The 20,966-nt window shown below is 35.5% G+C and overlaps 1 protein-coding gene across 11 annotated transcripts in view; it reads left to right on the plus strand.

Moving 5' to 3' along the window:
• The window catches only part of BRAF (B-Raf proto-oncogene, serine/threonine kinase), a 146,561-nt gene that overhangs the window by 78,423 nt on the left and 47,172 nt on the right, over positions 1–20,966 (plus strand). For 4 of the 11 annotated variants that reach the window (XM_059073484.2, XM_059073483.2, XM_067041989.1 and 1 more), the window contains exons 6-9: positions 6,741–6,889; positions 7,835–7,954; positions 10,457–10,613; positions 17,455–17,491. In XM_059073484.2, the coding sequence (XP_058929467.1) occupies positions 6,741–6,889; positions 7,835–7,954; positions 10,457–10,613; positions 17,455–17,491 (463 nt within the window). Of the gene's footprint in view, positions 1–6,740; positions 6,890–7,834; positions 7,955–10,456; positions 10,614–17,090; positions 17,127–17,454; positions 17,492–18,848; positions 18,969–20,966 lie in introns of all 11 variants that reach the window. The other 7 variants (XM_067041984.1, XM_067041987.1, XM_067041991.1 and 4 more) reach the window with 3 other exon arrangements.

Genomic DNA, 20,966 nt, shown 5'->3' on the forward strand with positions numbered 1-20,966 from the left:
AGCAGATGAAGAGTGAAGGGAAGAGTACTCTGGACAGGGATTTCCCAGGTGGCGCAGTGGTTAAGAATCCACCTGCCAATGCAGGGGACACGGGTTTGAGCCCTGGTCCAGGAAGATCCCACATGCTGTGGAGCAACTAAGCCTGTGCACTACAACTACTGAGCCTGCGCTCTTGAGCCCACGCTCCAGCCATAAATAAATATATATTTTTAAAAAGTACTCTAGGCAGAGGGAACAGCAAGAAAGCTTGTTACCTTTTCAGTTTTGAAAGAAGTTCAGAATGGATGATACAAAGTTGGAGAGGGGGCTGTTAGAATGTAGCGTGCGTATGGGTGGAGTAAGCTCATGAGAGTCCTTGTAAGCTATGTTAAAGATTTAGACATTTCCCTAAAATCATTGGAAATTTATTGATTATAATAGGCAGGGGAGCAGTGTGATTAGATTTGTGTTTTGGAATGATTGCTCTTAGTGTCATAGAGAGGCAAGAGTAAGCCTGTGTTCTGCTTAGAAAGGGAAAGAAATTCTCTCTCTGCTTCTCTGGGCTGGCTTTTGTTGACTACTGGAGGCAGGCTGCTTATGCCTCCTGGTTTCATAGTCTGTTATAAAAGCGATTCCTTCAGTATATGCCTGCATCCCAGGAATCCTTGGGAACTGACAGGGGGCAGGGAAGGTAGAGAAACAAGACTAAAAACAGATGCCATGTGTCCAGACCTTCCCATTTTCTATAGGCACTAAAGTTAATGTCCTCCCTCAGACAACCCCACAGCTTACAAATTAATGCATGCAAATTACCTGTTCTATGGCCCCCACGAGTTTACCATCCATGTCTTGAATTCCAAAATAGGCATAAGTTGTGGCCCAAAAGAAAAGATATACCTTCCACCTTTATTGACAAAGGTATATTCACAGATAGAGGTATATGTCACTTACTCAATTTATGCTCAAATGCATACCCACATTTTCTCCTGCTCAGGTGTTTTTCCTCTCCTTTCTGCTTTCCTCCCTCCTGCCCTTCTTCCTTCTCTCTCTTTTTTCCCCCCTTCCTTTACATACAGAAACAACCAGTTACACATAGTTTTCACATATAAGTCAATGACAGGAAAAAAGACTGCAACTGAGTAGATTAAAGAAGGAAGAGAAATTAGGGCTTCATGAAAGTCCGCAGATTATTAGGCAATTGAGAGTATGAGTAGTTAGCAAAAAGGATAAAGTGACTATAAAATGCTGATTTGATTCCTGTGAATATGTTTTGTGTTTTTCTGTGCTCTAATTTCCAGAGATTGTGCTAGCAATATAAAAGATGCTTGCTTTAGTAAATAGTAGCCACATAAATATTAAAGAAGATTTTCCAATTGCTTTTATATCCAGAGACAAATGGAAAAGAAACAAAGCTAAAAACAGTCAGTTGCTTTTTTATATCCCCTAGAAAGTGATACATAGACAAAAAGGTGAAGAAAACAAGAGCTACTCTTAAAACTATCTAAATGTTCTCAAAAAGCCAGAATGGATGATGTGCCAAGATATCATTTTCTTGATGAAGTATTATTTTTAATAACATTTAATCGTGTTAAATATGTGTTTATTGAAAAGAGTTTGATAAAATGGGTGTTGAAATCAATTTCATGGATCATGAAAAGCATTTACATGCAGTAGAGTGGATTAGAAAATTCTGATATGAATTATGTATAGTTAGGGTAATATTATTATATGAATACAGGTGTGTCCTAGATCATGATGTATTTTTCTTACTATTGTGTGTGATTAATGCTGTCTGAAAAACTGAGATGAATTGAGAATATACAGCAAAGAACAAAGGGCAAAATACAGTCACCCATGCTCTCCTCACTCTCAAATAGCCATTGTTAACATTTTGTTATTTGTTTATCCTTTTTATGTTTTCTGCTTCTTATATATACAAACCAAACAGTTTTAAACAATTTCTGGTTTTGTTCGTTATCAAGATAGAGCTTCCCTGGCACAGTTCTGTTTATGTGACCCATGTTTGGCTTCTGACATGGAGTTCTTACATGTTGCCTTTTAAGTTTCACATAGAGGAATGTTCACAGATACATTTAGGTGTTCTAATCCTCTAACAAACTGATAATTTGTTAAAAGTAGTTCTTACCTTCTTTTAGGTGATTTTCCTGTCCCTTGTCCTAAGTTAGCAAGTTTAGGTAGGGTTGATCTGATTTTCATATAATTATAAACTAGTATTTTTTTAATAAATTCTTTTTTACATTTTAATCAAAGTATATTACATTTTAATCAAATGTATATAGTTTTTAAGGTAGTGCGAGGGGTTTACCAAAAAAAATCATCTGTTGCCCTATCCCTTGTTAACCTCTAATGCCACTCTCCAGAGGAAATCATTCTTTTTTTTTTTTTATTAGGTCCCATTTGTTTATTTTTATTTTTATTTCCATTACTTTAGGAGGTGGATCAAAAAAGATCTTGCTGTGATTTATGTCAAAAAGTGTTCTTCCTATGTTTTCCCCTACGAGTTTTATAGTGTCTGGTCTTACATTTAGGTCTCTAATCCATTTTGAGTTTATTTTTGTGTATGGTGTTAGGGAGTGTTCTGATTTCATTCTTTTACATGTAGCTGTCCAGTTTTCCCAGCACCACTTATTGAAGAGACTGTCTTTTCTCCATTGTATATTCTAGCATCCTTTGTCATAGATTAGTTGACCATAGGTGCGTGGGTTTATCTCTGGGCTTTCTATTCTGTTCCACTGATCTATATTTCTGTTTTTGTGCCAGTACCATGTTGTCTTGATTACTGTAGCTTTGTAGTATAGTCTGAACACAGGGAGTCTGATTCCTCCAGCTCCGTTTTTTTCCCTCACAACCACTTTGCCTATTCAGGGTCTTTTGTGTCTCCATACAAATTTTAAGATTTTTTTTGTTCTAGTTCTGTAAAAAATGCCATTGGTAATTTGATGGGGATTGCACTGAATTGGTAGACTGCTTTGAGTAGTATAGTCATTTTCACAATATTGATTCTTCCAATCCAAGAACATGTTATATTTCTCCATCTCTTTATGTCATCTTTGATTTCTTTCATCACTGTCTTACAGTTTTCTGCATACAGGTCTTTTGTCTCCCTAGGTATTTTATTCTTTTTGTTGCAATGGTAAATGGGAGAGTTTGCTTAATTTCTCTTTCAGATTTTTCATCATTAGTGTATAGGAATGCAAGAGATTTCTGTGCATTAATTTTGTTTCCTGCAACTTTACCAAATTCATTGAATAGCTCTAGTAGTTTTCTGATGGCATCTTTAGGATTCTCTATGTATAGTATCATGTCATCTGCAAACAGGGACAGTTTTACTTCTTCTTTTCCAATTTGTATTCCTTTTATTTCTTTTTCTTCTCTGATTGCCTTGGCTAGGACTTCCAAAACTATGTTGAATAATAGTGGTGAGAGTGGACATCCTTGTCTTGTTCCTGGTCTTAGAGGAAATGCTTTCAGTTTTTCACCATTGAGAATGATCTTTGCTGTGGGTTTGTCATATATGGCCTTTATTATGTTGAGGTGGGTTCCCTCTATGCCCACTTTCTGGAGAGTTTTTATCATAAATTGGTGTTGAATTTTGTCAGAAGCTTTTTCTGCATCTAATGAGATGATCATATGGTTTTTATTCTTCAATTTGTTAATATGGTGTATCACATTGATTGATTTGTGTATATTGAAGAATCCTTGCATCCCTGGGATAAATCCCACTTGATCATGGTGTGTGATCCTTTTAATATGTTGTTGGGTTCTGTTTGCTAGTATTTTGTTGAGGATTTTTGCATCTATATTCATCAGTGATATTGGTCTGTAACTTTCTTTTTTTGTAGTATCTTTGTCTGGTTTTGGTATCAGGGTGATGGTGGCCTCATAGAATGAGTTTGGGAGTGTTCCTTCCTCTGCAATTTTTTGGAAGAGTTTGAGAAGGATGGGTGTTAGCTCTTCTCTAAATGTTTGATAGAATTCACCTGTGAAGCCATCTGGTCCTGGGCTTCTGTTTGTTGGAAGATTTTTAATCACAGTTTCAATTTCATTGCTTGTGAATGGTCTGTTCATATTTTCTGTTTCTTCCTGGTTCAGTCTTGGAAGGTTCTACCTTTCTAAGAATTTGTCCATTTCTTCCAGGTAGTCCATTTTAATGGCATAGAGTTGCTTGTAGTAATCTCTAGGATGCTTGGTATTTCTGCAGTGTCTGTTGTAACTTCTTTTTCATTTCCAATTTTATTTGAGTCCTCTCCCTCTTTTTCTTGATGAGTCTGGCTAATGGTTTATCAATTTTGTTTATCTTCTCAAGGAACCAGCTTTTACTTTTATTGATCTTTGCTATTGTTTTCTTTGTTTCTATTTATTTCTGCTCTGATCTTTATGATTTGTTTCCTCTGCTAACTTTGGGTTTTGTTGGTTCTTCTTTCTCTAGTTCCTTTAGGTGTAAGGTTAGATTGTTTATTTGAGATTTTTCTTGTTTCTTGAGGTAGACTTGTATAACTGTAAAATTCCCTCTTAGAACTGCTTTTGCTGCATACCATAGGTTTGGATTGTCGTGTTTTGTTTTGTTTCTTTGTGGTACGTGGGCCTCTCACTGTTGTGGCCTCTCCCGTTGCGGAGCACAGGCTCTGGATGTTCAGGCTTAGCAGCCATGGCTCACGGGCTCAGCTGCTCCGGGGCATGTGGGATCTTCCTGGACCGGGGCACGAATCCGTGTCCCCTGCATCGGCAGGCGGACTCTCAACCACTGTGCCACCAGGGAAGCCCAACATTCTTTATTTTAAAGTCTATTTTATCTGATATGAGTATTGCTACTCCAGCTTTCTTTTGATTTGCATTTGCATGGAATATCTTTTTCCATCCCCTCACTTTCAGTCTGTATGTGTACCTAGGTCTGAAGTGGGTCTCTTGTAGACAGCACATATATGGCTCTTGTTTTTGTATCCATTCAGCGAGCCTGTGTCTTTTGGTTGGAGCATTTAATCCATTCACATCTCAGGTCATTATTGATATGTGTGTTCCTATTACCATTTCCTTAATTGTTTTGAGTTTGTTTTTGTAGGTCCTTTTCTTCTCTTGTGTTTCCCACTTAGAGAAGTTCCTTTAGCATTTGTTGTAGAGCTGGTTTGGTGGTGCTGAATTCTCTTAGCTTTCACTTGTCTGTAAAGCTTTTGATTTCTCCATCGAATCTGAATGAGATCCTTGCCAGGTACAGTAATCTTGGTTTGTAGGTCCTTCCCTTTCATCATTTTAAGTATATCATGCCACTCCCTTCTGGCTTGTAGAGTTTCTGCTGAGAAATCAGCTGTTAACCTTATGGGAGTTCCCTTGTATGTTATTTGTCGTTTTTCCCTTGCTGCTTTCAATAATTTTTCTTTGTCTTTAATTTTTGCCAATTTGATTACTATGTATCTGGGCGTGTTTCTCCTTGGGTTTATCCTGTATGGGACTCTCTGAGCTTCCTGGACTTGGGTGGCTATTTCCTTTCCCGTGTTAGGGAAGTTTTCAATTATAATCGCTTCACTTATTTTCTCGGGTCCTTTCTCTCTCTCTTCTCCTTCTGGGACCCCTATAATGTGAATGTTGTTGTGTTTAATGTTGTCCCAGAGGTCTCTTAGACTGTCTTCATTTCTTTTCATTCTTTTTTCTTTATTCTGTTCCGCAGCAGTGAATTCCACCATTCTGTCTTCCAGGTCACTTATCCGTTCTTCTGCCTCAGTTATTCTGCATTGATTCCTTCTAGTGTATTTTTCATTTCAGTTATTGTATTGTTCATCTCTGTTTGTTTGTTCTTTAATTCTTCTAGGTCTTTGTTAAACATTTCTTACATCTTCTCAGTCTTTACCTCCATTCTTTTTCTGAGGTCCTGGGCATCTTCACTATCATTATTCTGAATTTTTTTTCTGGAAGGTTGCCTATTTCCACTTCATTTAGTTGTTTTCCTGGAGTTTTATCTTGTTCCTTCATCTGATGCATAGCCCTCTGCCTTTTCATCTTGTCTTTCTTTCTGTGAATATGGTTTTTGTTCCACAGGCTGCAGGATTGTAGTTCTTCTTGCTTCTGCTGTCTGCCCTCTAGTGGATGAGGCTATCTGAGAGGAAATCATTCTTAACTTTCAGTGGTTTCTGTTTCAGGCTCTTCTCGTGATTATTTTCATATTACTAAATAATAACTTTAAGCCACAATTTCTTACTTTATCAGTTTTAGACATTTACTTATGGCCAGTTCCATAGGGAATTAGATCATTTGTAACATTACAACCTTCCTCTTTTCTCTCCTCTAAAGCATTTTTGGTTTCTGTGGGTTTTTTGGTTCCTCTATTGCGTACCTTTGTAACTTTAAGTGTGCCATTGTTTCTGGTTCTGTCAACACCAATAGGCATCTGTTAACTCCTTTCTTTGTAGAGTTATTGAGGTGTACCTTTATTCTGTCTTTCACCTCTGTTTCTTCCTTCACCTGTCATCTCTGCTTTTACTTTTATGTAGTAAAGCTTGATATTAGTCTTTTATTTATTTCCCATCTTCTTGACTTCTGAGTTTAATTGGTTAGTGGGTGGGAGATAAATACATGTAGTCCATCTTATCTTGAATCCACTGGTTTTCATTTTAGTATCTTAGTGTTTAAGTCAGTTCTCATGTTGTAAGCATATTAAAGATTTGTTATTTTAATCAAGAGTAAATAAGTTGACTTCTAAAAAGATTCTTACTAGTTTTTGAAATTCTCTATGATGTTTTACTTTGCAGGTACGGAAAACTTTTTTCACCTTAGCATTTTGTGACTTCTGTCGAAAGCTGCTTTTCCAGGGGTTCCGCTGTCAAACATGTGGTTATAAATTTCACCAGCGTTGTAGTACAGAGGTTCCACTGATGTGTGTTAATTATGACCAACTTGAGTAAGTAATCAAAAAATTTTTCTTTTCTGTCTTCCACTTTACATTTAACATTTCTTAATGTGAAACTAGTATGTCTTAGAGTCTGTGGAAGTTTTCTATATAGAAGAGTTGTTGTGGGAAACTTTTTGAAGTATGGCTAGAGATTAATATGTAGTATAGCCACTACTTCTCTCTCAAATTATAATTCTGGTTTGCTGTACATTTCATGTATATTTTATATTCTCTTTTAATTAATAAAGATCCCTTGCCCATAGAAATCACTTTTAGATGGTTTTTGGGTGTTTCAGTTAAATTAACCGTTATATTTTTGGACCACAGATTGGGGAATCTGGTTCTGTCAGCAGTTTTGTAAATTAAGTGCTCTCTCTCTCTCTCTCTCTCTCTCTCTCAAAGTTAGTGTGCCTGTCTGTCTGTCTCTCTCTCTCTCTCTCTCCCTCCCCCCCCCTTCTCTTCCTCCCTCTCTTCCTCCTAGTCCCTCTCTTTGCCCTACTCCCTCTCTCAATAGATTGAGTCTATTTTAATCTTTTTTTGTGTTGTTACTGCTGTTAGTAAAGTCTTATTACTTTTTTTGATTACTTGAGTAGAGGGAATTCAACTCTGTACTTTAAAGTATATCATAATAATATAACCTAATTTTTAGCAGTAGATACATTTTCTTCTAATTCCTTAACCATAAAGCATGATTATTCCCCTCTACTATGTAGAAATTTGCTGTATAGAGCAATTAGTTGTAGATTCTGAGCTTGCCTTTAAAAGTACAATATAATTTTTTTACAATAAGCCTTTAGACAAAAATACAACTAATTGAATTTAACAGTCCTTCCTGAAAATGGAATTTGATCTCAGGCATTTTTGTTAATTCTTTAAGGTATTCTGGTATATGAAGCTTCTGGGTTTTGCACAAGTTAGGTTTGTTTTTGTTTTGTTTTTCTTTTTGCCTCACAGTTTGCTGTTTGTCTCCAAGTTCTTTGAACACCACCCAATACCACAGGAGGAGGCCTCCTTAGCAGAGACTACCCTTACATCTGGATCGTCCCCTTCTGCACCCCCCTCCGATTCTATTGGGTATGATTTGATTCCCGCTGTTCAGTGACATGCTATTTGAGCTGATCGCTTTGGAACTTTTGGTTAATTATAAACCTTTCCAACATTTGGATTGTTAAATTAAGGATTTTTTTTTTTCAGGTAACTTATCACACCAGTCAGCTAATTTACATACATTTGGTACAGATACACAGGGTTAAAGCTGACATAGACTGTTTTAGGACCATCCTTGAAAATAATCAAGCAACAGATAATTTAGAGTCCCTGCCTTGTGCTCATTGCTTTATTTTTAATGTCAGATATAGAAGTATATGATTTCCATTTAGAAAAGTAACAGTAACATATGAGATAATGGCTGATGATTTTAAAATAGTATATAATTATAATCTACAATTTATGATATATTATTTTAAACTGTGTGATAAATATTATCATGTTTACAGGAGAAGAGAGAATAGTGAGAGAGGGTAGTCAACATTTAATCAAGAAAGTAGGATTTGAACTGGACCGTAAAGAATTCTAGAATATGAATGAGCATAGGAAATAAAAGCATGGTGATGGTGGGGGCACAGGGGCAAGGGGAAAAGGGAGGTACAAGCATCATATCTTCATCTTCTAGTATACCCATTTTCTGTAGATTTGCTAATAAAATTTATTAGATTTAATCCAGGTTTTTGTTTTTCTTACTTAAAGACCAATGTCCTTTGCATACATATTTCTGACTTATTGTGTACTACATGTTGCCGTCATAGTTTTAATTCAGTAAGTTTCAAGAATGACTTGCTGTCACTACACCAGATCAGTTGTGTTAATTAGACTACCTTATTCAGTTGTAGTAAATTCAGGCTTTTTCCACTTTTAAGTCCTAACTTAAAGTATGTTACTGCTTTGAGACTTTAAATCACCCTGTAAGTAGTGTTTAAAAAGTCAGTGCACTTTCCAAAACTTTTTAAAAGCTAATATTGTCACTTTTACGTTCTTTTTACTTGCTCCCAAAATCCCTTGCCAACGGCTTTTATTGGCTGTCTAAAGCAAAAATAAAGACAGCTTTGTCACAAACTAAAAATTTCTCAATTATCAGAATAAAAAGGACCAGTAGAACATGCTAATTTTCTTAAAGGCCAGTTCCATCAACCTTACCTATAATTCTCATTGGGTTTATAGCAGTTTTTTAAAATACATAATATTTTATTATTTTTATTTCCCTTCTAAGTGGATTCATTTAGATAAAGTCAAAATTTCTTTCCCTACCCTTAAAAGTGTGCTTCAAAGAAGCACAGATCCTTGTTCAGATTCTATTAAAATATTTTATTTAGAAGCTTTTTGTCACTATTTGGCTTCTTTGGCTCTTTCAACCTTTATCTAGTCCTTTTCTACTGTATTTTCTTCTCATTCCTCTCTAAACTCTCTCCCGTCTTAAAAAATGTCTTTTTATTCCCTCAACATTGTCTTTCTGGCTGTCTTATTAACCACTAGATAATGCTGATTAGTTACAGAGTTCACATAAGATGGGGTGCAACGATAACCAGTCTCTGAAGAGAGGCTGTTAGCACTGAGTCATTCATTGGTCCTGATGGAGCTCACTAAGACAGTCACACCTCGTCAATCAAGTGACACTCATTTCTTAGCTCCCTAGGATATTCCTTCTGAGGGGCACAAACTTCTCACAGGTGTTTACAAGCCATTCTCAAAACTTTAATGTGCTCTGTGAGTGCCAGGTTCATTTTGGGAGCAGTGAGGGATCATAGACTTCGTTATTTATCCACAGTACCAAAATAGGTCATTCCGCCACCTATTTTGATGGTTTCATCAAAACGCAGGTTTTACAAATATTTACTTTAATGCTTAATATATTATTTTCCTGTGTGTCTTGTATTGATTATTGGGCATGGTAAACATTTCAAAATATGAGAGATTGACACTGTTAATCATCTTTTGAATTTGGAAATGAACTTTTGCTATTATTGTTCAGGATTTTAATTCAACTCTTGTATAAAGCAATAGGTATATTTTTTAGGTCCTGAAAAACACATGTATGTTTTTAAAAGATTTATAATTTCCTAATATTGATACTTCCCATAAAAATTTCATTTTAGTAACTTCAACTATCAAGAAATGGCAAAGGTAGAACAATTGGCAGACATTATTCAGTCAGTGCCTACCTAGAGCATTTTTGTATAACTTTAAAGGACAAGAGTTTCTTCAGCTGATTAACAACAGGTAATTTTTAGCCATTTGTAGATTTCTCTGGAGTTTTCTGGATAAGAATCAGTGTTCTTATCATTGATACTCCCTGGAGCATCTGCTTGAGCAGTGCAGCTTTGTCAGTGTTAGTTGCAAGCACATATTAGTTTTTTAAACTAACACTTTTAAAAGCCATTACTGCTGGATTTTTAATGCTTTGTTTTAAATATTTTATTTGAGAATATAAAAACAAGAAAATCTTTATATCATCCATTTTTCTATGTTATTATCTTATAAAGTTGCTCCAAATCTTATCTTCCAATCACTTGATTTTTCCAGGCCCCCAATTATCACCAGTCCGTCTCCTTCAAAATCCATTCCAATTCCACAGCCTTTCCGACCAGATGAAGATCATCGAAATCAGTTTGGACAGCGAGATCGGTCCTCATCAGCTCCAAATGTTCATATAAACACCATAGAACCTGTCAATATTGATGTAAGTATCCAGCAGTGCTCAAACTTAGAAAATTCAAGTGTGTTTCTTTATTTTTTCTGCTACATTTATAATATATATCAGAAATAAGTGCCATCTTTCATTTATCACAGTTATTATAAGTGATAGACTTTTCATGAATTACAAATCAGAAAAGCCTTTTCATCTTCTCTGATGGCATAAAATATTTAACTGGCACCAAATTATAGAGTTATTCTCATTTTTTTCCTTATGGCACCATCTCTGTAAAAGTCTTATCTTCATTTATTTAACAGATAATCCACTTGACCGTTTTGGGATAAATAAAAAATAAGAATACACTTGCATATTTCCTATTTAGATGAATTTGAAATCTTTACCTAAATTTCTAAAAGTTTAACTTTGAGTTAAATAACCCTTAAGGACTAATCATTACTTTATGTACTTCTCATGCAAAGCTACCTTTTACCTTCTTTACTTTCTTGAATATACCATTGGATTCCATCTCTACACAAATCAATTATTTTAGTCTCCTTCTGGGGCTGGTCACTGTTGAATTTTTTTACTTTCCCAGTTTATCTTACACACTATAAGTTAATTATGTACATTAGTGTCACTTCTTCAATTTGACCTTAACTCCTGGACAGCAGAAACCATTCCTAATATAGTTCCCTAACATAGGAACTATTAGGTGTTAGTTGGCACCTAACATGAGGTCATCAAAAAATATTTGTATTAGTAAAAGGGTTAGAAGACAAAGCAGAGGTCTGTTTCCCATAATATAGACCAGGGATCAGCAAACTCTTAAAGGGCCACATAGTAAATATTTTAGGCTTGTGTGTCATATGATCTCTAATGATGGCTGTTGAACTCTGCCACTGTAGTGTGAAGACAGCCATAGATAATACATTTTAAACAAATAGATGAGGCTTTATTCCATTAAAACTTGAGTAAAGCAGGTGGCCAGCCCATTGTATTTTGCCAGTCCCTGATATAGACAAAATAGAAGGAAGAGATGAGAAAAAAGATGAGATATGCAGGATCAATCCAAAAGGACTGGTTCATTCAGCTATCAATACGTCATCTCAGTAACTGAGTTACTGAAGAGAATAAAGAGCCCTTGTTATCTGAGCTGTGGTGGGGTTGGGATCACTTCTCCCAGAATTTGTACTTTAGGATAAAAAATGTGGGTTATCCTCAGTCTCTGTCTGTAATAAGCTTCAAAACAAAAAAGCCACCAAATTTGTTTGCCTTGGAAAGTAATTACATTTAAAAAGGAATTTGAAACTGTCCCCGTGTAAGCAGGATACTGAAGTTACTGAGGGGTCATGTGTATCTTAGAGGACAGGGTTTGTTCTCATTATACTGGGATTCCTTATGTGAGTCCTCATAAGGTTGAGTAAAGAAGCAAAAATTATCCTAACAGGAAAATAATCACTAATTAACAGACTCCCTTAGTATTAGTCTCCACTCACATATCCCTCCCCATTTAATACCAGCTTGCATTCCAGCCCTTTTCCATCAGTATCCAACATTTCAGTGAAAACATAAAGCAGATTGATTTTGAATCTGACAACAAAAAAAAGATTTTAAGGATTTTATGAAGACAGTGAAAAAGTCACTTGGTAGAACTACTCAAATCTTACAAAGTCATTGAGAAATAAGGGTACAGCAGAATTAAATTAGTCCAGTTAACAGTAAAAGAGAGAAAGTCTATATAAGGATGACAAGAGAATAGGCTTTTCAAGTGAAAATGATTTAAATATCATAGGATTGATGGAGGCCTTTGAGGGAATTGATGAAGTCCTTTGAAATTTTTATAAAAATGATTATGATTGTGCTGTAAAAGATGAATGTGAAATTAAGAATTTCAATTTGTGTTGTCGTAAGTTTGATATTATTACCAATGAAAACTTGATTTTTTCTGTATTAATTCTAAGGATTAGTATACTGTTGAAATTATAACTTAAAGTTTTGTTGAATGTAAAAGAAAATAAACTTTTTATAAATCTTAATTTCATTTTTCAAGATACATTCCCAAGTCAGACTTTCTTCCTATTTTTTACTATGAAATTTTTTCTCTATTTTTATTGGATTCATTTAAAGTAGCCTTTTCTTAATATCAATTTTTCTAAACTAATAAGGTCTTCTTCTATCTGGCTAGACCTGAATACAAAGGAAAAAAAAAAATAGGAGAGGGAAATACGGAAATAAGGAGATCGTGTGAAATAAGAAATCAAATCTTATTTTTACGTTAGATCTATTGTCAGTATGTTCAAAGTTGTTACCTTTATATTTACTTTCAAAACTGACGTTCTTTTAGACTATTTCTCTTTATGTCTTAGTGTTATTAAGTTTCTCCTATTCTCTTAGGCTTGAACATTTGGAGTGTCATCTTTATGTCTTGCTTTTTCATCTTCCCCTGTAAGCAAATAGTCATAAGGTATCACCTTTCCTTTTGATATACGTCTCAAATTTGTTATTACTACCACCATTTGGGCCCATATTTCTTCACTTGAACTACTTATTACATTAATCTCCTAAATAGATTTCCTGCCATTGATTTCTCTCTGTCCATTTCCATTTTTTATTGCTATTATCAGAATAATTTTTTATAAGACCCCATCATCTGTTCCTTTGTTCCAAAACTTTCATTTACTTCCCATTGAAAAAGATAAACCTTTTAGCATTTCATTCAGTTTCAGTCATTTCATTCAGTTTCAGTCATTATTTGTCATTTATTATTCCAGTAAACCAGATTTAATATTTACTCTGGGATAGGCACTGTGTCAGAATAGGGAATTAAGATGAATTAGCACAGTCTTTGCCCTCAAGGAGGTCACAGTCTAATGGAAATGGATGAATCAGCCATATAAATAAATAAACACAGAATATACAGTGATAGTTTATAGAAGGGGATGATAAACCCTACCTGGTTAAATCTAGTAATGTTTAGCAGAGAAGGGACAACATTTAAGCCAGACTGTAGAAGATGAATAGGAAGGAGTCAGAGTTTATTCAGTGCACTAGGTGGGGGTTTTAGAAGGAAGAGCATTTGTTAAGGAAATGGTATGTGCAGAAATATAGAAGTACCTTTATGTGGGTTGTAATGAATAGTTGGTATTGTAGGAGTTTAAGGTTCAGGAAAAGGGTGGGGAATAGTAGAGGATGAAACTAAGTAGGTAGAGTCCACACTGAAAGACATTGTTATTACTCTGAGGTCACTATAGCAGTTGGTAATAGGGGGTCCGATAAACTGAGTGGGAAAGAAAGTAATCAGCTCTTTAGAAAGTTCTTTTGAATTAGTGAGAGATTTGATAGGCACGATTGTTAGGATGGATACTGTAAATGGCTACTGTTAATGCTTACTATGTGCTAGGTACTTTACTAAGTACTTTACATAAATTTTCTTATTCTGTCCTCACAAACACTTGTGAGTTAAGTAGTAGTATTATCCTTATTTTACTGTTAAGAAAATTAGATTTAGAGATATCAGGAAACTTACCCCAGATCACACAGGTGATAAATGATTGAAATGGGGTAAAACCTGGCCTTTCTTTCTATCTCAATCACTGTTCTATATAGTAGTAGAGGAGAGAAGTGAAAGAGATGAGAGGTAATAAAAGATAATGCCTAGGGACTTCCCTGGTGGCACAGTGGTTAAGAATCCACCTGCCAATGCAGGGGACACGGGTTCGATCCCTGGTCTGGGAAGATCCTGCATGCCGTGGAGCAGCTAAGCCTGTGCGCCACAACTGCTGAGCCTGTGCTCTAGAGCCCATGAGCCACAACAACTGAGCCCGCATGCCACAACTACTGAAGCCCACGCACCTAGAGCCTGTGCTCTGCAACAAGGGAAGCCACCGCAGTGAGAAGCCCATGCACTGCAACAAAGAGTAGCCCCCTCTCACCACAACTAGAGAAAACGTGCGCACAGCAAAGAAGATCCAACGCAGCCAAAAATAAATAAATAAGAAATGGTAATTTTTAAAAAAAGATAATACCTAGAGTTGTCTGGCTTAGGTGAATAGATAGTATTTATTCTATCCATTAAGATAGGAAATGCCAAAGGAAGAAGAACAGGGTTTGTAGAAATGAAAATGTTAACTTTATTTTGGACATCTTGACTTTAAGATGTCTGTGGAACTTTCCTTGTTTAGAAGTCCAGTAGCAGCTGAAATAAGGACCTTGAGTAGAGATACAGATTTAGAAATAATTAGCCTATTTTTGTCAGTTCAAGTCATGGATGTAAGTGATATTATTCAAAGACTATATGTAAACTGAAAAGTGGGTAGACATGCAACCCCAGTAAACATTAACATTTGAGTTACAGGCAGAGACTGTCATTCTCTGTCTCCATTTTAGGCTTCTCTTCCTAACTTTAGCTTCAAATAAGTAAGAGAAAGTAGTGTTGCAGAAGCTAAAGGGAGAAAAGGGGACTTCAAGAATGCTTAAGTAGTTAATGTCAGTTGCCACTGAGACTCAAATGAGATAAGGACTGGAAATGACTATTGAATTGGGCAATTACAATGTCATTTTTACTTCATTGAGAGCTGATTTAGAGGACTATTGGAGGATAGCAAAACCAGATAAAGATGTGGGATTAAGTGCCAATTTTGAGAAGCTTGGCTGTAAAAGAATGATGAAAGGGCCATAGATTGAAGCAGAGACTTGAGCATATTTATAACTTCAGGGGAAGAAGCAAGTGAAGAGAGAGGTTAAAAATAACAAGAAAGAATAACTGAGGTAGTAAAATTCCTTGAACTTGGAAGTGATGTTCTTCAGAGGCTATGAGGAATTAAAGATGAACATAGCTAGCTCCATAGCTCTTTACAGGCAGTATGGCCATGCGCAGATGACTTAACCGTGAGACCTGTAGAGTCTACCCCCTGTAGTGATTTGAAAATGCTTTTTGTTCATGGCACAAAATAAGAATTCAAAAATTATAGCTAATATTATTTTATTTATTTATTTTTGCGGTATGCAGGCCTCTCACCGCTGTGGCCTCTCCCGTTGCGGAGCACAGGCTCCAGACGCGCAGGCTCAGCGGCCATGGCTCACGGGCCCAGCCGCTCCGCAGCACGTGGGATCTTCCCAAACCGGGGCATGAACCCGTGTCCCCTGCATCGGCAGGCGGACTCTCAACCACTGCGCCACCAGGGAAGCCCCTAGCTAATATTATTATACAACTGTTTGTAGATATAGAGGCAGAACAGAATGTTCTTTGATAGCTTCTGTTTTGTCTGTCATGCTAAAAAAGGGAAGAGATATAAGTAAGAAAGGAACCCCATAGGAGATTGGCAAAAAGTTTGAAATAGCCAGTATTGGAATACTAGAAGATCCTATTTCACCTAGGTCACATAGATAAAGATTGTCAAGGAGCTTTAAGAACGTATTTGAGATTGAAGAATATAAGTTTTTGGTGGTTATTAGCAGTAGGTTGTCTAGAAGACTTTTTTTACACCTCTCAGCTTGCAGGATCTTAGTTCCCCCACCAGGGATTGAACCCAGGCCATGGCAGTGAAAGTGCAGAGTCCTAACCACTGGACCATCAGGGAAGTCCCCCTCTGCTTTTCTTTCCTGCATTCCTGTCTACCCCTCAAACCCCAACACTTAGATCATCTTCTTCAAATGCTTCACCAATGGCCAAGTTCTATAGTTATTTATTTATCCTTTGAACTTATGTAGCATGAAGAATCTTTTCACCCATACTATTTATTTGGCAATTAACTAAGCAACTTTGGCACCTTTTTTATTGTTTTCTTAAGCTCTTATTCTTATATCACATAATTTCTATGTGTGTATATCTTTCTTACACTTAGATTATAAGCTCTCAAGAACACAGTTAGTGAGACCACCATGATTTTTTATATTTATTGATAGTCACACAACCCCTAACGTTTAGCATCTTATTTGGAGATATGAATATTTGTTGATTATTCTGTAGAAAATGTTAAAGGCTTTATATAATACATTGAACATGACAGAAATACATCTGTAAAGAATGTGCTCTTTGTTTTAGCCTATAAATGAAAAGCTGCCTATTTGCAAAGAGACGTTGAGCTTATTTAGAGACTTCATATTTAAGTTATACTGGGTAGATTAAGTTCTGTCTGTCAGGGTCCAAATTGCATTGCATTGCCAGTAGGCTCTTCCCCCACTGCCCTGCCCCACGTTGTCTGTTGTAAAAAGCTGTATTTTAATAATAAATACAATTTTTTTCCCCTTCTAGTGTGTCCTTACACATTTATAGTTTTATAATTGCATCAGTGTACATTTAATTTTGTATTCTTTTTTATTGTAAACATGTTTCATCAGTCAAGCTTCATAATTGTTTTAGTAGCTACATAATACTTACTAAATTGATACACTATAATTTAGTTAACCAATATGTCAGTATGCCTAAAATAGGGAAATAATTTCTAGTTTTTTAGTATAATGGATAATGTTGCACTAAACATCTTTGTGCATATCATTTTTTCTTCTGAATTATTTCCTTAGGAAAAATTCCCAGAAGTGGAATTACAGGATCAAAGGGTATGAACATTTTATGGCTCTTAATATGTGCCAGTAGAATTTTTTTTAAGAATTAATACAGCCATTGGTTTTGAATGGCCTGAAATGGATTTCAGCATTTTGTCAGGACTAATAATCCCTTCAATCTAGGGTTAGGTTGGCGAGTGCTTCAAATTTTTTATTTTATCATGTTCACTAGCTAATTCCATATTCTTTCTGTTTTGTGAAGTAATTTATAAGGCAGGTATTATTTTGAATTAACCTTTCTGTGAATGCTTAGTGGAGAATAAAATGTTATTACTTTCTTACCATATGCTTTGATTAAATATACATTACTATTTATTTGTAGGACTTGATTAGAGACCAAGGGTTTCGTAGTGATGGAGGTAAGTAGTGATTTCAATTAAAAAAAAAAAAATCAGGGAAAAATGCAATTGCTTTGCTGCTTGTCTCCTTTATATTTGCTTATTACATGAAACACAGACACAGAGAAAAATGTGCAGAGAAAAACCAAAAATTGTTTGCTTTTCTTTAGTATTTATCATTTATCTCTAATAAAATTTTAACTAATTCATAGCCAGAGAAAAAGAGAGGACATAAAAGAGTCTTAAATGTACTATCTACAGTTTTTTAGATGTTGTTATCGAGGAGAGATCCTTAATTATTTTACCCACTTTATTCCTAACCACCTCCACTACTACTTAAAGATTGAGTTTACAACCAGTTAAAACTTGACTCCCCTACATCATTCTTGGGGAGAATCCCTGGGGTTGCCTGCTACAACTTGTCAGTTTGTTAGACATTGTCAGCCACTTCCCTTCAGCTTTCTAGAAGGCTTTGGAATATATACTTTATAGCATGGACCCCTAATAGAAAAGCCTAGTTCCCCTAAAGTCCAGTAAATAAAATAAGCAAATGAGAAACTGAATTGAGATTTCATCAGATGTTCACTCTAGCACAGTGAAAGTTGGGAGCATAGCAAAACATTACTTTAGAAAATACTTTTTAAATAAGATTTTGCCCCCATAAGATTTTTCTAAGAGACGGTGTTTGAAACCATCTTGATGTTTTCTTCCAGATGGTCCTTTATGCTTACCTCTTCAGCTGTCTTCTTTTTAATAAGGAAGCCCTACAATACCTGCATATCTTGTTTAGAGTTGGTCTCTTCACTGTGACTTGCTTTATATTCAAAATATCTAAGCCCAGACTCAAAGATACTTTATGTTGAATAAACATTGAGTAAACTATCTTTTGTTGTAATATTTATATATACCTGTGGACCTACCAAAATGATAAGCCTGCGTTATGTACTCTGGACTTAGTATTTACTATAGCACATAGTTATGAAAGGGTTTTTTTTTTTCGCTGTTTGTTATTCCATGAACCCACCAATTAATGTTGCTGCTGCCAGTTTGACTTTCATATGTCATAATAGCTGTGGCTTTTGATAATTTTGCCCGATACATCCAGCATTTAAATGTTGCCATCATGTTAGCATCACAGAGTTAACTTAGTCATAAAAATTGCCTGCTTAGTACCAAAAATCAAATGCCATTTCTTATCCTTTTTGTGAATCACTTTATAAAGAATTATTGGAATTTTATGAAAATAAGCAGATTTTTTAGACATCCAGAATTATTTTGTGAAGCAGGCTTCAACTCATTTATTCCCCGTGACTTCTTTCATTTCTTCTGTGTATCTGTCTTCCTGTGTTTGCCTGCCCCTCTCTTTTTCTTCTAACAGCCCCTTTGAACCAGCTGATGCGCTGTCTTCGGAAATACCAATCCCGGACTCCCAGTCCCCTCCTCCATTCTGTCCCCAGTGAAATAGTGTTTGATTTTGAGCCTGGCCCAGTGTTCAGAGGTAGTTGGGCTCTTCTTTCTTGTTTTCACCCAAAGCAAACTAAATATAAACAACAGATACTGTTTGTGCCTCACCCTCACAGTGTGTGTTTGTAAGTGTGAGAGTTTTCTGTACTAAATTTCTGCTTGGCCTGGCTGGAATGCTCTGAATGTGCTTCTCACACATACTCACTACCACAAGCTTTCTGTATGCTGTCTGTCATAAATTTTTAAAAGCAAGAAAATTCTGAGCTGAGATTTCCATCTTGTTTTTTGTTACATTACTTACTTTTTGGTCTTGATCATTTCTTAAACTCAGTGGGTGACAGTAAATAAGGTGGGGAGGGGCTCCTTCAATTTGCATTTATTTTACTTTAATCCATTTAGGTGATAACCTTGGTGGCTGCTAATAATGGTTATCAATTTTTTTGGTTTTTAAAAAAAGTGGGAATCCCTATTATGAGTTCTTACTAGACTTTTCGCTTTACTTTTCTGTTATATGTGTCCTTTTTTTAAAAAACGTAGGACATGTATGTTTTATATCAAAGGTAGGGAACTTAAAGAAGATTTGTAATATATTTGGGGTATTTTAGCATACTTCAGAAAATTAGAATTTATACTTTCAGTTATGCCCTCATGTGAGGAAAAAGTTAGCAGTATAATTTCACTCACTCATTTTATCTTTCCATCCTTTAATTATTGGTTAAACTGATTTTTAAAAATTTAAGTCAAAATTTACATGGTGTCTTGCTGTAAATATTTTTAATGAATTATATTTACTGGCTTTTGCTAGTTAGTGTCTTTTAACTTATTCTGAATGTAATGGTGGCATTTCAGATTTTTGCTGTCTCAGCCCAACTTTCAGAAAATCCATGGAACGGGCTGGAAGTTATACAGTACTGAGTAGTGTAATTAAAGTAAGTGATACAATACAGTACTGAGTAGATCAGAATTGTGAAGCCTGGGTAAGCAGTCAAGGCTTTATGATGTTGAAAATTATCAGTGGAAGGCAGAATATGGATTGTGCTCTAATTAATAGACATTCCGGATACCATTTTCTTTTAGAAAATTGCATGTGAGGTCATGGAAATTCCACATGACGACATATGTGGTGTAGTAATGAGAAAAGTTCTACACAGTTTTTAACATTTAAATGTTGCCATTAGTATTCTGATCCTTGTTCTTTGAAAGATAGTGACTTTTAAACTAGGGAATAGTTATCTACTTTAAAAAAAAATTGAAGTCTTTTTGTTCTGTATGTGCAAACATTACCTGACATCTCAGTCCTACTTAGCTATACTCAGGCCCCACTAGGAGTCATTGCCCTGAACCCCTCTGAACCAGGTGCTTTCTGTACATGAATTGGGGTTTTTGCTCAATCAGCATTTGGAAAAATATCCATCAGAAAGGTATGCAACCCTAACAACTGAGTCCATTTTCAAAGAGTGTACCCCTTGGACTCATTTGGCTGATAGAATTTTTCCATTTGTAGTAACTTGGCTGAGAGGCCATAACACTTACCTGGCCCTCATTTTATAGACAGAGATTTTTCAGAAAGTCTTGAGAAACCTGCTTGGCTTTATTTGCATTAACTTTGTTATGCAGGTAAATTCATCTTTGTTTAGCAAAATAAGCCTCCAGGAACCAATGAAAGTGACCAGTATCTCTCACTCTTAAATAGTATAGTATGTAGTATAGGATTTTAAAAAATTTTAGTGGCTAATATGAAAGAGCCAGGTAATGTCAACATTATGGCCGTTATTAGAATATGTTTCCATTTGGGGAATTTCTATCTTTTTTAAAAATTGATAGGCTGTTAAGGTAGCATAATTAAAAGTTTATTTTTTATATTCGCTTTTAAGTTGATTTTGCTTCTTGGTTTTTGATCAAAGAAAAAACTTGGGAGTATTTTTTAGTGTTTATCTCTTATTTTAAAAAGATTATTTTTCTCCTAGACTCTGCACCAATAAACAAAGTATATATCTGTAATCAGACGTTTTAAAGGTCATTAAATTGGCCA

The sequence above is a fragment of the Kogia breviceps genome, chromosome 9 (genome assembly GCF_026419965.1).
Source record: "Kogia breviceps isolate mKogBre1 chromosome 9, mKogBre1 haplotype 1, whole genome shotgun sequence".
NCBI lineage: Eukaryota > Metazoa > Chordata > Mammalia > Artiodactyla > Physeteridae > Kogia > Kogia breviceps.